A 15,695-nucleotide genomic window follows, 5' to 3' on the forward strand; every position below is an offset into this window, starting at 1 on the left:
TAGCAGGGGTAGGCAACCTGCGGCCCGCGGGCCGGATGCGGCCCGGCAAGGCCTTGGGACCGGCCCCAGCCCGGTCCTGCCGCCGATTGCCACCGGGGCCTTTGGCCTCTCGCGCGCAGGGGCAAGGGGGACAATTGTCTATAGAAGCCTCAGAAACATGCATTTATATTAACATTTTTTAAAAAATCAGCAAATTTTTTCGCGTGTCCTCCACTTTTTTAAAAAAAAGTGTCCGCCATTTGAAAATTTTGTCCTACATTTGTCCCGGTTTATTTATTTAATTAATTTTTTAAAATTATTTATTTTTTGGCTTCGGCCACCCAGTTGTCTGAGGGACAGCAATCCGGCCCCCGACTCAAAAAGGTTGCCTACCCCTGCTTTATAGCAACTGGCAAATAGAAAAGCTTGCAAGATCATGAACCATCTCAGAGCAGGAAAGCAAACAAAGGTTTAAGAAATGTTGGGACAATCAAAGGAACCAGCAAAAAGCACTCCATCTTCAGTACGACATCCCTTGAAATATTTAAACGGCTATCATATCACCTTTTAACCATCTCTTCTCCAGGCTAAACATACCCAGGCCCCATTCCCACTCACTTGCCCTGGATAGAACTGGGCAGATCCGGTTGACCCCATATCGAATCTGCTTGGAAAAAGTGCCCACTACCCTTTACCTTGATCGGGGCAATTTGCCCCTCTGAAGTTCACATTTGCAGTACAGTGGTGCCCCGGGATACGAAATGATCGCGTTACGAAATTTCCGGGGTACGAAAAAGTTAGATTGGAAAAAACTGTTCCGGGTTACGATATTTTTTTCGGGTTACGAAATTTATTTCGGCGCGAAATTCAAACGCAAAGCGCGGCTAGCGGCTTTCCAGCGCTAACGGAAAGCCTTTTCGGGTTGCGAAATTATCGGGTTACGAACGGAACGGCGGAACGAATTAATTTCGTAAACCGAGGTAGCACTGTACCGCTTTAAAATGGAGTCTCCTTTGTTGTCAATCAAATTAACTTCCACTTTCGTCAAAGATGACATATCCTACAGCCATTGGCCAACCAAATGGGTGCTTTCCCCCCTCCTTTTTTAAAAAAACTGGCGGCAGTGTGTGCATATTCTGTCAACTTGTCAAATTTAAAAACCTCCAGGTGTGTGTATGTGTTGTGTGTATTTGGGTCATTACAGATTATGGCAACCCTAAAACGACCACATCCTGGGGTTTTCTTGGCAACGTTGCTTCCAAGGAAATTTTCCATTGCCTTTACCCTGAGGCTGAGAGAGTGTGACTCTCCCAAAGTCATTGGTTTCCACATGCCGGCCTCTAGCTTCTCCTTCACTTCCAGCCCAGCATTTCCTCCTCTTTGGAACCCCTTCCCTTCCCTTGAAGCCCAGTGCCACCACCGAAGTCCTTGCCTCCCCCCCTTATGCCATCCTCTTCTCATCACAATAATAATAATAATAATAATAATAATAATAATAATAATAATAATACCTCACCTCAGAATGCCATCTCTGCATCCTCTTTGCTTTCCCTCCGATTGCCACCCCAGAATGCCTCACATACACATATACATATGTGGCAAAAGCATTCACACGTAATTTGCCAAATTTAAAAGGAAACACATTTGCATATTCTGTCACACAGACAAAAAAAATAATTTTTAAAAAATGCCACTTGCAAAGTGAGGTGCTGTGCTGGCAGCAAGCAAACGAAAGAGAAATGTAGCACAAGTAGACACATTCTATCGATATGTATCAACCTGTAGAATAAGCATTCACATAATCTGTCAAGAATAAAAATACAAAAAAAGGAGAAAAAACTGCCTGCGAGAGGGGAGGCATGTTCCGCCCTCAGACCTCCCTCTGACCTAATCCTTCCCTTGAACTTGACCTGATCATGACCAGGGCCAAGTTCACATTTGCTGGCACCCAGTTTTTCTCAAAAAATACAGGAAAAACTTTGCTTTCAAAAGGCCCACGCCAAGGGGCATTTGCCCCTCAATGGGTGTGCAAAGCTTAAATTCGAGTGTAAAAGAACCGGCACCAATATGAACTTCCCGCTTTTAATCTGGTTTCTCAACCAGGGTAAAAGGTAGTCTGAACGGCCTCCCAGCTTCCTAAATTGCTCCCCATAGGGCATGGTTTCCAGACCTTTACCAGTTTGGTTGCCCTCCTCTGGGCATGCTCCAGTTTGTCAACATTCTTTTTAAACAGTGGTGCCCAGAACTGGACACTATTCCCCTTAAAATTTCTAAAAAGCAAGAGATGAGGAACATGTGGCCTCCAGACATTGTTGAACTAGACCTCCTATTATCCATTATCTTTTACTATGCTGGCTATTATAGTCCAACATCCTCTGAATCTGGAAAAGTGAATTGGCAGCAGATGCTGAGGGTCTTATGATAGCCAGGTTTTGAAGGTAGCTGTTCTTATCCTTCTGAACCAATGCTAGCCTGGCTATGATTGCTTGCTACTGGCTGGTGCATTACTCTCCTATTTGTTTATTGTACTTTTAGACCACCCAATAATTGGAGTTCTTTGGGTTATGCAAAGAAAAATCAACAATATATAATAAGCAATAAATGGTGATAAAAGCAGTGCAGAAACCAATAGCAGCAGAGGGTAAAAACAAAGCAAAACATGTACATAAAACTAAAGAAAGAGCAGCAGCAAAATAAAACAATAAAATAATCCAGAACAGCTCCTGAGCAAGCATACAGGCAGAGGAAAAGTTTACATTTTTCAACTGCAGCTCTCAAAGGCTGGCTGGGGGATCCTGGGAGCTGTAGTACTAAAAAGTAACTTTTCCATACTTTGGAGACCAAGACACTTACACGCTCCATCAGATGCTGTGCCCTACTCACAGAAGGCATGCTGGTGCCATTACCACCACAGTTAACACTGCAGTATTTTGGGTAGCAACAAGTGGGTGCCAGATGGCATGGTGAGCAAGTGGCAGTACAGCAATAAAGGACAAAGCTGTTTGTTTGCTGACTCTGTCCTGCTCCCCTAAGTTAGTCTGCTGCCTTCAGGTGTAGTGGAAGACATAATTCTGTTGCTGATATTGAAGTACCACCTCGGCTCACAGATGTCACCACATTCCTGAGGTTAAAATAGATATACAGGTATATACAGGTGACAGTCCTGCCCCTCCCTTAGGACTTCCTGTGCCTCTAACAAACACACGACAAGCAGGAATTCAAGTAGGCGAAGCTTTAGATTGGCACAGTGGTGAATTTCTGCTTCCTAGGCAGCCGTTAAAAGATGTATGAAGCCTTGTCGGAATGGAAAAGGGCAACCCTCACTTAAGAAGGGGATCTGTTTCATCACAGAGCTTTCCTCTGGTCAGGCACTGAAGGCTGCATCTTTAAATACCCCTCATTCACTTCCCCTACCTGTTGTTGCTGAGAAGAAAAGCTGATCGTTCCTGTTTTAGCCAGTATTACCATAGGAACAGATTACAGATTATCAAACGAAAGGTTTAGGTAACCTGTAATTCTGTGACCATAGGAAAGAGCTGGAAGAGTCTAGCAGTCCACTGTTGGGGTAGTTCATGGTCGAGGGGGGGAGAAATCACTCAAATGTTGGGGTGAGGCTTCTCCTGCTTGGACTATATCTTGCCACTGGGTACAACCCCACTGTCCTGAGCAGAACTATCTGTCTGCTGTCTGTCTGTCTGTCTGTCTGTATCTAAATTACTCAAGTCATTTCTGATTTATGGCGACCCTAAGGTGAAGCTACCAAGTACAGTGGACCTTTGGTATCCACTCAGGTTTGGTTCCAGGTCCCTCTGTGGATCCCAAAATCTGTGGATGCTCAAATCCCATTAAATAGAATGGATAGTAAAATGGCATTGCTTATATAAAATGGCAAAATCAAGGTTTGCTTTTTGGAATTTACATATTTTTTGAATATTTTCAAGCTGTGGATGCTTGAATCCATGGATAAATAAAATCTGTGGATAAAAAAATCCATGGATAAAAAAAATCCATGGATATAGAGGGCCAACTAGTTTTCTTGACAAGGTTTGCTCAGAGAGTTTTTGCTCTTGCATGATGCTGAGAGAGTGTGATTTGCCCAAAGTTATCAAATGGGTTTCCATGGCTGAGTGGGAATTCAGACTCTGGTCTCCAGAGTCATAGTCCAACACTCAAACCATTACACCACACTGGCTGTGGGGAGGGGTTGCCTAATCAACGTGTTTATAAAACTGGGATTGCCAGCTTTTTAGCCAGCTCTTGCTGTCATGCCTTTAATAGCACCTGAATATATAGCCATTATGTACCTTCAGGGGCTTGTCTTCACTGGCCAGAATACTCTAGCTGTACCCAAGTATTCCATCCCTGAATTCCCTCTGTTCCTGTGTTCTTTGTGCAGTGACAACAGAAGCTGCCTTCCTACATGATTCCCATTCACTGCCCAGCACTGCCTCTAAAGTCACAATGAGCTGCCCAGCCATGTTATTGACTCCGGGCACCTCATTCTGACTTCAGAGTAACTTGTGCCCATAGTGGCAGCACAAGAAGGCTCACAAACCACATGGGAAAGCAGCTGCCCATCATCATTGCAGAGAAAATTTAAAAACCAGAGCAAAAGGTAAGGTTTTTACATTTGGGTTAAGGGGAAGAAAGGCCAAAGAGGGGACAGACATCATATGATTCAGGGTTTTGGCCCTGCATTGTGCAAAAAGGATATAGTGAGGCTGGGAGGGAATCTGAAGTAAATAACCCATGTAAACAAGTCCTAGGTCACCTGGTGACCCCATGAATTTCGTAAGGTTTTCCTAGGCAAGGAACACTTAAGAGTGGTTTGCCATTGCCTTCCTCTGAATATAGCCTATAGCACCTGGTATTTCCTGGAGGGAGGAAGTAAAAATATTTATGCCCTGCTGTTGTGAATAATTTCACCAACACAAGTGAGCATATTAAACATGAACAGGAGCATTCTGTTAGGCTGGGGTGAGTGGCACTTAAGTCTTAGGTACATTTAGTCTGACATCCAAAAATACCTTATTCATCTTAGAATAACTTCTGCCGAACTCAGTGAGGCTTACTTTTCAGAACTTCTGCACAGGATCATGGCTAAGCTGTTAAAACAAAATTATGGTATTTTAATAATATTCTTGTGCTTTAATCTTTAGCCTTCTAATAATTATGGGCAGAACCTGGAAATGTTTTTTGAATGACAATTTCCAGAATCCACCCACCAGCTCCATTGCTGGGAAATGTTATCTGAAAAAAGTAACTTTTCCAAGTTCTAATTTTTGGACTATTACAATGGAATCATGTCAGTGGCATGCAACTGTGGAGCACCTATATCACAAAAGTGTCAGAATAAAACAAAGCATACCAGGGTGACTAACTAAATCAACTTCCTAAAACCCACATGCCTTTCTAAAAAGTATGAATGGATTTCATACTGCAGCAGTAGGACACCAGAAAAAGAGAAGTCAAGTGTCCCTAGATAGGGAGTTCTAGACCCCACATGTATATGTAAAAGAGCATCCATAAGCCATTGGTGTGGAACATGCAACGTTCCAGATGTTGGGCTCTGGCTCCCATTATTCTCACTGTTGGTCTGCTGGCTAGGGATGAAAGTTCAACAGCAATGTTGGGGGCTACATATTATCTGCCCTAACTGCAGCCAAACAAACATCAAGAAAGTGGAAACCATAGGAGGGGCCGGGTTGATCTTAATGGCTGCTGCAAAGGTGGGAACCACACAGACCAAAACATATTCCTCATCATTGGCTGGATAAAACTACTTGGACTTGCAGTGGAGCCTAAATAACTGGCCTATATAATCAGGGGTCTATATAATTTCTACCCTTGGTTTACTGAATTCACTTGAATTTACTGTGCATACAGGATGACACTCCTTGGCTGCATCTACACTGCAGAAATAATCCAGTTTGATACCACTTTAACTGCCATGTCTCAATGCTACGGAATCCTGGGATTGGTAGTTTTGTGAGACATTTAGCCTTCTCTGTCAGAAAGCTCTGATGCCACAACAAACTACATTTCCCAGAATTTCATAGCATTGAGCCATGGCAGTTAAAGTGGCGTCAAACTGGATTATTTCTGCACTGCAGATGCCACCTTAGTATTGTGTGGAAAATGCTTGCTTTCTTACCATTTTTATCATTTTTATCTAGAATGTAAAAATTGAACTGATTTCAATTAACTTTCATACAAACTTGGTGTGGTTTCAGCACAGATGCTCTTTTACATATTTTTCTCCTTTTCCTTCCAAGTCATTGTTTGTAGTGCTTCTTCCTTTGTCTGCATAAGGTACTGATCACAGGGCTACTACAGGATGTTATATGACAACCATAACCAGCATTTAAAAGAGATTACATAAATGCTGTTGGCTCCCTGCTAGAGTAATATCTGGAAGCATAAGCAATATACCTCTGACTACTAGATGTCATAGACAAACAAAAGGAGATTATGTTTAGCTTTGCTCAGGCCTTTCCCAGTGTCAGAAAGGCAGTGTGTCTGAGCCAACCGAATTCATTGAGCTTAAGCACTCCTAAGCACATGATTGAACTGCTGGTTCTCCTGTTATGGCACAACTCTTTTCCTCACGCAAAAGAGCAAGTTTTATGCCTCTCATAAAGCTGTGAGCTTTCATTTCTACCTATATAGAGATAGAGATCTCACTCTAATTAGTATTGTTTTTAGCAGTGAGCTGTGCAGAAAGAAACTGGAATAATTGGTGCGCACCTTATGGTCACAAATTCAATTTTCTGAGAGATTATAGCAGTTTCTTGGATCGTTTACTGCAAAGCCTTGCTTTAGTTTGGAAAAGGCCACAACCAACCCTATCAGTTGGCACCCCCAACCCAACCCCAAACCAAACCCCAAACAAACAAACACAAGAGAAAGTGAGTATTAGCCAAATATTGAAATGTTCTTAGCTCCAAGCCTTCTGGTTTGAGAAGTGGGACCATCTTCATTGCTCTGGATTCTTGGGAGTAGGAAGCTGGCTTTGTGACTTATTCGGTTGCCTCACATTTTCTCTTAATTCTCTCCAGTACATTGTTAGTTTAGCCATACCTTTGGGCAGGAGATTGTCCTTTCCCAAAGTTATTGTTTGTACCTATTTCTTTTCCTGTTCCCTTGTAAAAACATCCATCTCCTCACTTTTGGTGTATGTTTTATTCCTCCTCCTGATAAATGAGGTTTTGCTTAAGGCTTGGGCTCTTAGAAATTTAGAGTGCCCCTGTCCCAGATCACATAGATGTTACTGCCAGTGTGGCATAGTGGTTTGACTGTTAGACTATGGGGGCATTCACAATTTTGTCCTGAGGAAATCCAGATCTCTGCAGTGATGCAATACCAGATCGGTGTTCTATATTTTCTGTTTCCAAATCTCTCCATGGCATTTTAACCTTGTTGCCATTCACACTTGCCACTGTTTCAGTTTAAAATGGAGGTGCCTCCATTTCTTGGAATGATGCAGTGCGACCCAAATTGATTTGACAGCTTACTCACACTTTCAAAGATGCAGATCGTTGTGGCTCTTTTAAAAAGACATGAATACACAAGGTTTAGCAGGTTTTTCAGTAGCAACCCCCACAAACTGCACCAAGTGCAGTTGGGCAAATGTAAATGCCATGAAAATAACCTGGTTTCACACCGGGTTATTTTCATAGTGTGAATGGGGACATATGACTCTAGAGACCAGGGTTCAAATCCCAGCTTGGTCATGAAAACCCACTGGGTGACCTTGGGTAAGTCACACTCTCTCAGCCTCTGAGGATGGCAATGGCAAACCCCCTCTGAAGGAACTTTGCCAAGAAAACCACATGATCAGTTCACCTTAAGGTAGCCATAAATCAGAAATAACCTGAAGATGGTAGACAACAAACTGGGAAGTTCTCCCTTGGTGCTGGATACAGGCTAAGAGAGACCTGTCTCTGCTGCATCTACACTGCAGAAATAGCAGAGTTTGACCGCACTTTAAGTGCCATGGCTCAATGCTGTGAAATTCTGGGAATGGTAGTTGACGTTCTCCTGGAGCTGGATACAGGCTTAGAGAAACCTGTCTCTGATGCATTTACACTGTGGAAATAATCCGATTTGACACCATTTTGACTGCCATGACTCGATGCTGTGGAAGTCTGGAAATGGTAATTTGGTTTAGCACCAGAGGTTTACCATGCCCAGAATTACACAGCAGGGAGCCATGGCAGTAAAACTGGGGTCACACTAGTTCATTTCAGCAGTGTGGATGCAGTGGGACAAAACAAGAGGGATTTTCCATTTGGGAGATCCATTTGTCCATCCAAAGGGCACTGAGCTCCATCCTTTGTGGTCCAAAATACCATGCAGAAATAATCGAGTTTGAGACCACTTTGACTGTCCTGGCTTCATGCTAGGGAATCTTGGAAACTGTAGTTTTGGGAGATATTTGTGAGACATTGAGCCTTCTCTGTCAGAGATAGCTCTGGTGCCACAGCAAACTAGAATTCCCAGGATTCTCTAGCACTGAGCCAAGGCAGTGAAAGCAATCTCAAACTGGATTATTTCTGCAGAGTGTTTTGGACTGTAGATAAACAAATAAATAAAAAATTACAAAACACTCCAGTTATGCACAGGGGCTTTCCTCAAAAGGTTGAATAAGATTTCTTTCCTCTTATTATTATTATTTGTTGCTGCTGCTGCTATTGTTATTGTTGTATTTATTCTTTTCTGTCTGGTGCAACCCCCCGTGGGCGGGGCTGGCATAGCAGACTCCATCTTGCACAGAAACAGACTCCTCCCCTTATGATCTCTCCCACATGCACAACAAACTTACTCAGGCAAGTGTGGTACAACTGTACCTTTAATAAGAAAATAGCTTTGTATCCAGTAGATGATAACTCAAAACATAAAGTCCAGCCTTCAAGTCAGACATCCCCACTTCCCATCATGACATGGCTTGTTTCCCAAAGCTTCTCTTGTGGACTCCACCACTCATCCTCCAAATCCTCAAGGTCTCTGGTTGTCCATTCCCCAGAGCCCACAAAAGCCCAGACTCCCTCCTCTCGAGGATTCAGTCACCTCTCCTCCTCTTGGGGCCTCTGCTTTGGCCGTAGGGCCCTTCTTGGAAGAGGCACAGGGACTCTGTCCCTCTCTGGCCTCCTTAAACCGTTCTTTCCCTTCCCAGCCGCTGCTGCCCAAACAGCTCTTCCACATCCATCCTTCCCCCACACACCTCAACCAACCCTTCTGCTTTTATAATCCTTCCAGCTCCTCCTCCTTCCTCCACTGGCTCCACCTCTGGGTTAACCTCCTCCTTCCCCTCAACCTCCACCACCTGGCTGCCCTTAGCCCCTTCAGCTCTCTGCACCTGGGTGAGTACCTCACTACACCCCCATTATTGTTTATTATTATTATTATTATTATTATTATTATTATTATTTTCTGTCTGGGTACCCCCAAATCCCCCATTATTGTTGTGGTTGTTATTGTTATATTCTAGCTGGGTGCCTCAAAAGCCCTCATTATTGTTGTTGTTGTTGTATTCTGGCTGGGAGCCCCCAAAGCCCTGTTATTGTTGTTATTGTTGTTATTTTCTGGCTATGTGCCTCAAAAGTCCTCATTATTACTGTTGTTGTTATTATTATTATATTCAGGCTGGGTGCCTCAAATGCTGACGTTATTGTTGTTATTATTATTTTCAGGCTGGGTGCCTCAAATGCCGATGTTATTGTTGTTATTATTATTTTCAGGCTGGGTGCCTCAAAAGCCCCCATTATTGTTGTTGTTGTTATTTTCTGGCTGGGTGCCCCCATAGCCCCCTGTTATTGCTGCTACTGTTATTGTTGTGGCTATTACTATTATTTTCCAGCTGGGTGCTCCAAATGCCACCAGATAGTTATTATTATTGTTATTGTTATTATTTTCCAGTTGGGTGCCCCAAAAGCCACCGGTTATTGCTCTTGTTACTTTCTGGTGGGGAGGCCTCAAAGCCCCCTGTTATTGGTGTTACTGTTGTTATTATTATGACTATTATTATTTTCCAGCTGGGTGCCCCAAAAGCCACGGGTTATTGTTGTTGTTATTTTCCAGCTGTGAGCCCCCAAAGCCCTGTTATTGTTGTTACTGTTGTTGTTGTTATTATTATTATTTTCCAGCTGGGTGCCCCCAAAGCCCCCTGTTATTGTTGTTGTTGTTATTTTCTGGCCGGGTGCCTCAAAAGCCACCGGTTGTTGTTGTTATGATTTTCTGGCGGGGAGCCCTTGAAGCCCCCTGTTATTTTTGCTACTGTGGTTGTTGTTGTTCCTATTATTATTACTATTATTATTTTCCAGCTGGGTGCTTCAAAAGCCACTGGTTGTTGTTGTTGTTTTCCAGCAAAGCCCTGTTATTGCTGTTGTTGTTATTTTCTGGCTAGGTGCCCCCAAAGCCCAGTTGTTGTTGCTACTGTTGTTGTTGTTCCTATTATTATTACTATCATTATTTTCCAGCTGGGTGCCTCAAAAGCCACCTGTTGTTGTTGTTGTTGTTGTTTTTCAGCTGAGAGCACTCGAAGCCCCCTCATCATCATCATCATCATCATCATCATCATCATCGTTATCCTTCTTCTTCTCCAGCTGGGTTCCCCAAAAGCCTGCAGTTATTATTGTTATCCTTCTGCTTCTCCTTCTCTTCCAGCTGGGTGCCTCCCAAGCCTTTGCAGTGCTTGCAGCCAACGTGTGTCCCTTAAGAGGGACTGGGAGCGCTAGGGCCGGCCTTCCTTCTCTTCCTCCTCCTCCTTCTTCTGCTGACAGAGAGAGAGAGAGGCGGGGAAGGAACGTGCCTAGTCCTGCGAGCCCCAGGGGCTGGCCCTGTTATGTAGCCCAGGCGGCCAATGGGCAGCTCCAGCACCAGCAGCATCACCAGCAGCAGGAGGCCTAGGAGGAGGAGGAGGCTGCGCTCCTGCATCAATCCCTCTCTGTCTGCTGCTGGATCCAGTGCGAGGCAGAGGAGGCTCCCAGGATGGCCGCTTTTCCCCTGGGCTCCGTGGTGACTCGCCCTCCGGGCCTTGGCAACCCTGGCTGCTCGGTGCACTGGTTCCGCCGGGGGCTGAGGCTCCACGACAACCCGGCCCTGCATCAGGCAGCAGGGGGCCCCCTCCGCTGCATCTACATCCTGGACCCCTGGTTCGCCGCCTCTTCCTCGGTGGGCATCAACCGCTGGCGGTGAGTGGCAGCAGAGGCGGCAGCCCTGGGAGGCTTAGGGAGAGAGGGGAGCCCAGGATGGAGGAGAGGCCCCCAGAGACTTCTTTTAGAGATGCTCAGAATGAAGGAGGGCATCCTTCCCCATCATTCTGGGCAGGAGGGTAAGAAAGGGAGGAGGACAGGGGCACCACGGATGGAGGACACCAGAGAAGAAAAGCCAAAAACCACCCCTAGAAATATGTATGAATTCATGCTTCTTAGTTTTGTTCAAAATGGAGGAGACTCCTTTGGAATTCCTCCTGGACAGAAAGGTGACAGGGAGGACATGTCCTGGAAAAGGAGGGCCAAGTCCCTCTACATGTCAGCCTTCTGTCTGGGAGGAATTCCCAAAAGGTCCTCCATTTTGAGCAGGACTAAGTAGTCCTTGCCTAATTAAACCCTATGAAATTCATGGGGTCGCCATAAGTCGACAGGTGACATGAAGACACATATATACATAAGAAGCATGAATTTATATTTATATGAGTGTCTTTAGCTTTTCTTTGGCCGTGTCCTCCATTTTTCTTGAATGTCCTTCTTTTTGCAGTGCCTTGTCCTCTTTTGTGGTGAGGACATCTGGGCACTCTATAATTCACAGGGTGACTGGATGTCCTCCTTTTGCAGGACATGGCCTACCTTTCAACCAATAGCCCAGGAGGAATTCCCAAATGTCCTCCGTGTAGAGCATGACTCCGAAGCATAGGTTTACATTTATAGCAGTGTTTAGAGGTTTTCTTTGCTCATGCCCTACAGTTTCCTTGAGTGTCCTACATTTTGCGGTGCCTTGTCCTCCTTTGCAGTGAGGACATCTGGTCACTCTGGATTTACCTAAGTGTTGACTTAATCAGCCATGAGTTTAGGGCAGGGTGACCAGACATCCTCCTTTCCCAGGACATGCCCTGCCTTTCAGCCTTCTGCCCAGGAGGAATTGAAAAAGGCCTTCCATTTTGAGCATGACTAAGAGGCATCAGTTTATATTTATGAGTGTTTTTAGCTTTTCTTTGGAATGTCCTCCACTTTTCAAACTACAGTTCCCAGAATGCCATAGCATGGAGCCGTGGCAGTTAAAGTGGTGTCAAACTGAATTATTTCTGCAGAGCGGATGCACCCACTGTGGGTCCTCCGAGGCTGGATCTCAGTGAGCCATGAATCTTGGCTGTAGAAGGTGACTCCCTGCCTCAGTCCTGGCCTCCAGGTCCTTTAGGGCAGTCAGGGCACCTTGCCCTCGCATCAGGAGCTGCAGATGGTGGCCTCTGAACACTTCCCTGGCCGTGATTCAGTTTAGAGAAGGTGGTCTGTAGAATTAAGAGCAAGGAGTGTACTAAAAAGGTTATTATGAAAATATGTGAGGGAAAAAGGAGGAGAAACCAGAGGCAACCTAGCTGAGAAAACAGGTGGAGAGACCAGCACCTGTTTCATGTATCTAGCTAGGGTACAGATGACATAAAAAATGTCCCTGTCATGGTGTTAAGATCACTTTAGAGTCACACAACACATCCTGGCCTGACGAATTTGGATTTCAGAGGCTAAATTTTATGGGATGCAAAGCATCTGTTTTTGTGCCAAAGTACATTTGGGTTGTTTTCCAGCGGAGTTTCTGGACCTATAACTCTGCCTGTCTGCTTAGTGCATGTCATGACTTGCAGACTGCACATGGCCGAATTTATGGTGCTCCACTGATGCATATAGGGCTGAAGGGCGGGATATAAATACCTAAATAAATAAATAAATAAATAAAATATAGGAAAAGCAAAGAACCTACAGTCATGGAAAGCTATTTAAAGGGGAGCGATATCTGCCCTCTTGTGTTCCCTTCCTACACCCTCAGATCTATGGCTTATCTTTCATTATTTCTTCCATTGTCATTTTGTTTATCTGCCCCTGCTTCTCTGTTTGCCTTCATGCCTTTTGAGCCATGAAGCTAAACTGGATTATGGCAATGAGTAGCAAGAAGAAAAAAGAAATGAAATACTTCTGTTGGGGGAAAGAGGAGGAAGCAGGCAAACAAGCAAGCATTACCATTCTTCACTAAGATTTATTGTATTAGCTGCTAAATTGGGCTGTTTTGTATAGTTCTCTAATCTTTCCAATAGTGTTAATATTATAATCTACAAACCCTGGCCCTAAAACAATGTAATACACTCTACTTCAGTGTAATGTTTCCTGAAAGTAAAGGTGTTTCTACACTGTAGAAATAATACAATTCAACACCACCTTAAGCGCTGTACCTTCATCCTATGGAATCCTGGGATTTGTAGTTTTACCTTTCTCTGCCAGAGTACTGGTGCCTCACAAAACTACAAATCACAGGATTCTGTGGGATAGAGCCACGGCAGCTAAAGAGGTGTCAAACTGCATTATTTCTATAGTGTAAATACACCTTTTGTCCAAAGAGATTCAGCGGGCGGCATTGTTTTTTGTGGGTTTTTCGGGCTACGTGGCCATGTTCTAGAAGAGTTTATTCCTGATGTTTCACCAGCATCTGTGGCTGGCATCTTCAGAGAATGCATTCTTATGTAGGTGCAAATGAGATTCACATTGCAGTCTTACATCAGTATAATTCTGAAAGTGATTTTTTTGGTTGTAGTTTGTAGCTCCTCAGACAAATCACTACTTGAAGATCATCAGCTTAGTTCACAGTTTTTGCAGCCTCTGCAAAAAAAAAAATCATTGCAAAAGATCTGGAAAATATGAGATATTCTGAAGTAGTTATAGAAGGGAATAACTCTGGGGTTGACATTTGGCATAGCTGCTGGGATGCTGCTGCTTGTGGTGGAGAGACTGCACCTTCCCTAATGAGAAGGATTCTTGTTCTACTTGTTCTGCTACTGCTGGCATATTCTTAGGGCACGTGTCTGCATATAGAATCCTAAGTATAGAAGCTGGGAAAGCCCTCTTATAGCATGCTTAGTCCAATCACTTGCTAGTTGAGAAAGGATTATTCAACATTTGCCATTGAAATACCCTGTGTGGTTACAATTAAAAATAGAAGAATCAACTCAGGATACGAAAATACCAGTTGTTGAAGGAACACTGCTAAAATCTGAAGTGCATAATGATTTTTCACACAATATAGGAAGAGACCTAATACAACCCTAACATAGGCAGCAACATATAGAGGTATCTGATTTTGCTTCTGAAAGTATGTAGGACATAGTGTTAATTCTCACCTTCCCAAGACAATTGTTTTTTACCAGAACACTGTCTGTTGTAGGATTTACGAGAGTTGAGTTGTCATGTAGGCGGCTGCCTTCTGCTTTATGTAATATTTTACAAGATCACTTTAAACTGGGTGAAGGGAATCCAGCCGGGTATCTTGGCAGTAAAAGGTGCTTATTCTGTCCCTTTAATTGCATGAATACAGCTAGGATGCAGTTCTGCTGGAATGTCTGAAAAATCGGTTTTGCACATATACATTCCTGCCCTATTCTGTTGCTTGAATTCTGACAATTTTGGGGGAACTAAAAAAAACCCAAACCCTGAATAATTTGACTTTTCCATTCTGATGGAACAGTGAAAGAATGTGCTGTATTGGTTGGCCTGCTGCACGTTCAGCTCATGCAGAGTTTGAACATGCATTCTAGCAAGAAGCCCTGCACTGGTACATTACATAATGCCAACATGCCACAAAACTGTGTTATATTATCTGATAACCTTTATAAGTGATGTGTGACAAATTGGATCTATATTATCACTGCGCACCTTTCATATCTCACATGAGTAAACAATATTATCATGGAAGACCATTTTTGTTTTATAAAATATGTCAATAAATGTAAAAATAATAAGAACTATTGTGTCTAGTACAAGCATACAAAATAATAGTATGTTGATGCATACAGTTAACCATCTGTTGGTAGGCATATATTTCTATCACAAACTAATATTGTTGTTGTTTTCACTTCTTCTGATCTCTTTGCAAATTTCCAGAAGTCTACATTAGTGGTTGTGTATTCAAAGTCCTCTAGAGAGAGAAAGAGAAAAGAAAGAGAAGCCAAATTTCCATAAATGGCCTCTGTTAACTCTTTGATAGCTTGTAGGGTTTCCTTTTCACTCTCCATATTATGGCAAAGGACTGGCTCTGTTGTCTGTGGACTTTTTGGCTGTGCCTAGCCCAATGACTTCTGATTGTATTTTGTTTCTTCCCCCTAGGTTTTTGCTCCAGTCTCTGGAAGATTTGGACAACAGTTTAAGAAAACTCGGCTCCCGCTTATTTGTAGTGCGAGGCCAGCCAACAGATGTTTTTCCAAGACTCTTTAAAGTAAGATCAAAATTGTATGAAAATCTTATTTGGAGAGAATTTATCTGCATATAAATTAAACTTTCACAGTTAATTAAACTGCTGTTGACTTTAAGATCTTGATTTGAGGTCACTGTAAGTTTATTTAATAAGGAGGCACATTAAAAGTGTGCTTTGACGCTGCATTCAATAAGGATTTCTATGCATTGTTATGGATGACATTCTGTATACTGACATCACCGGAAGTATGAGTGATAGGATGAAAA

At 43.4% G+C, this 15,695-nt stretch overlaps 1 protein-coding gene across 2 annotated transcripts in view; it reads left to right on the forward strand.

Annotated features, from left to right (window-relative positions):
* The first annotated feature begins 10,534 nt into the window (after window positions 1-10,534).
* CRY2 (cryptochrome circadian regulator 2) overlaps window positions 10,535-15,695 on the forward strand; it is a 41,120-nt gene continuing 35,959 nt past the window's right edge. For both annotated transcript variants that reach the window (XM_042443723.1, XM_042443731.1), the window contains exons 1-2: window positions 10,535-11,171; window positions 15,342-15,450. In XM_042443723.1, coding sequence (XP_042299657.1) covers window positions 10,969-11,171; window positions 15,342-15,450 — 312 coding nt within the window. In that variant the 5' untranslated portion in view covers window positions 10,535-10,968. The remainder of the gene's footprint in view (window positions 11,172-15,341; window positions 15,451-15,695) is intronic.

This window comes from Sceloporus undulatus, chromosome 1 (assembly GCF_019175285.1).
Source record: "Sceloporus undulatus isolate JIND9_A2432 ecotype Alabama chromosome 1, SceUnd_v1.1, whole genome shotgun sequence".
NCBI classification, from domain to species: Eukaryota; Metazoa; Chordata; class Lepidosauria; order Squamata; family Phrynosomatidae; genus Sceloporus; species Sceloporus undulatus.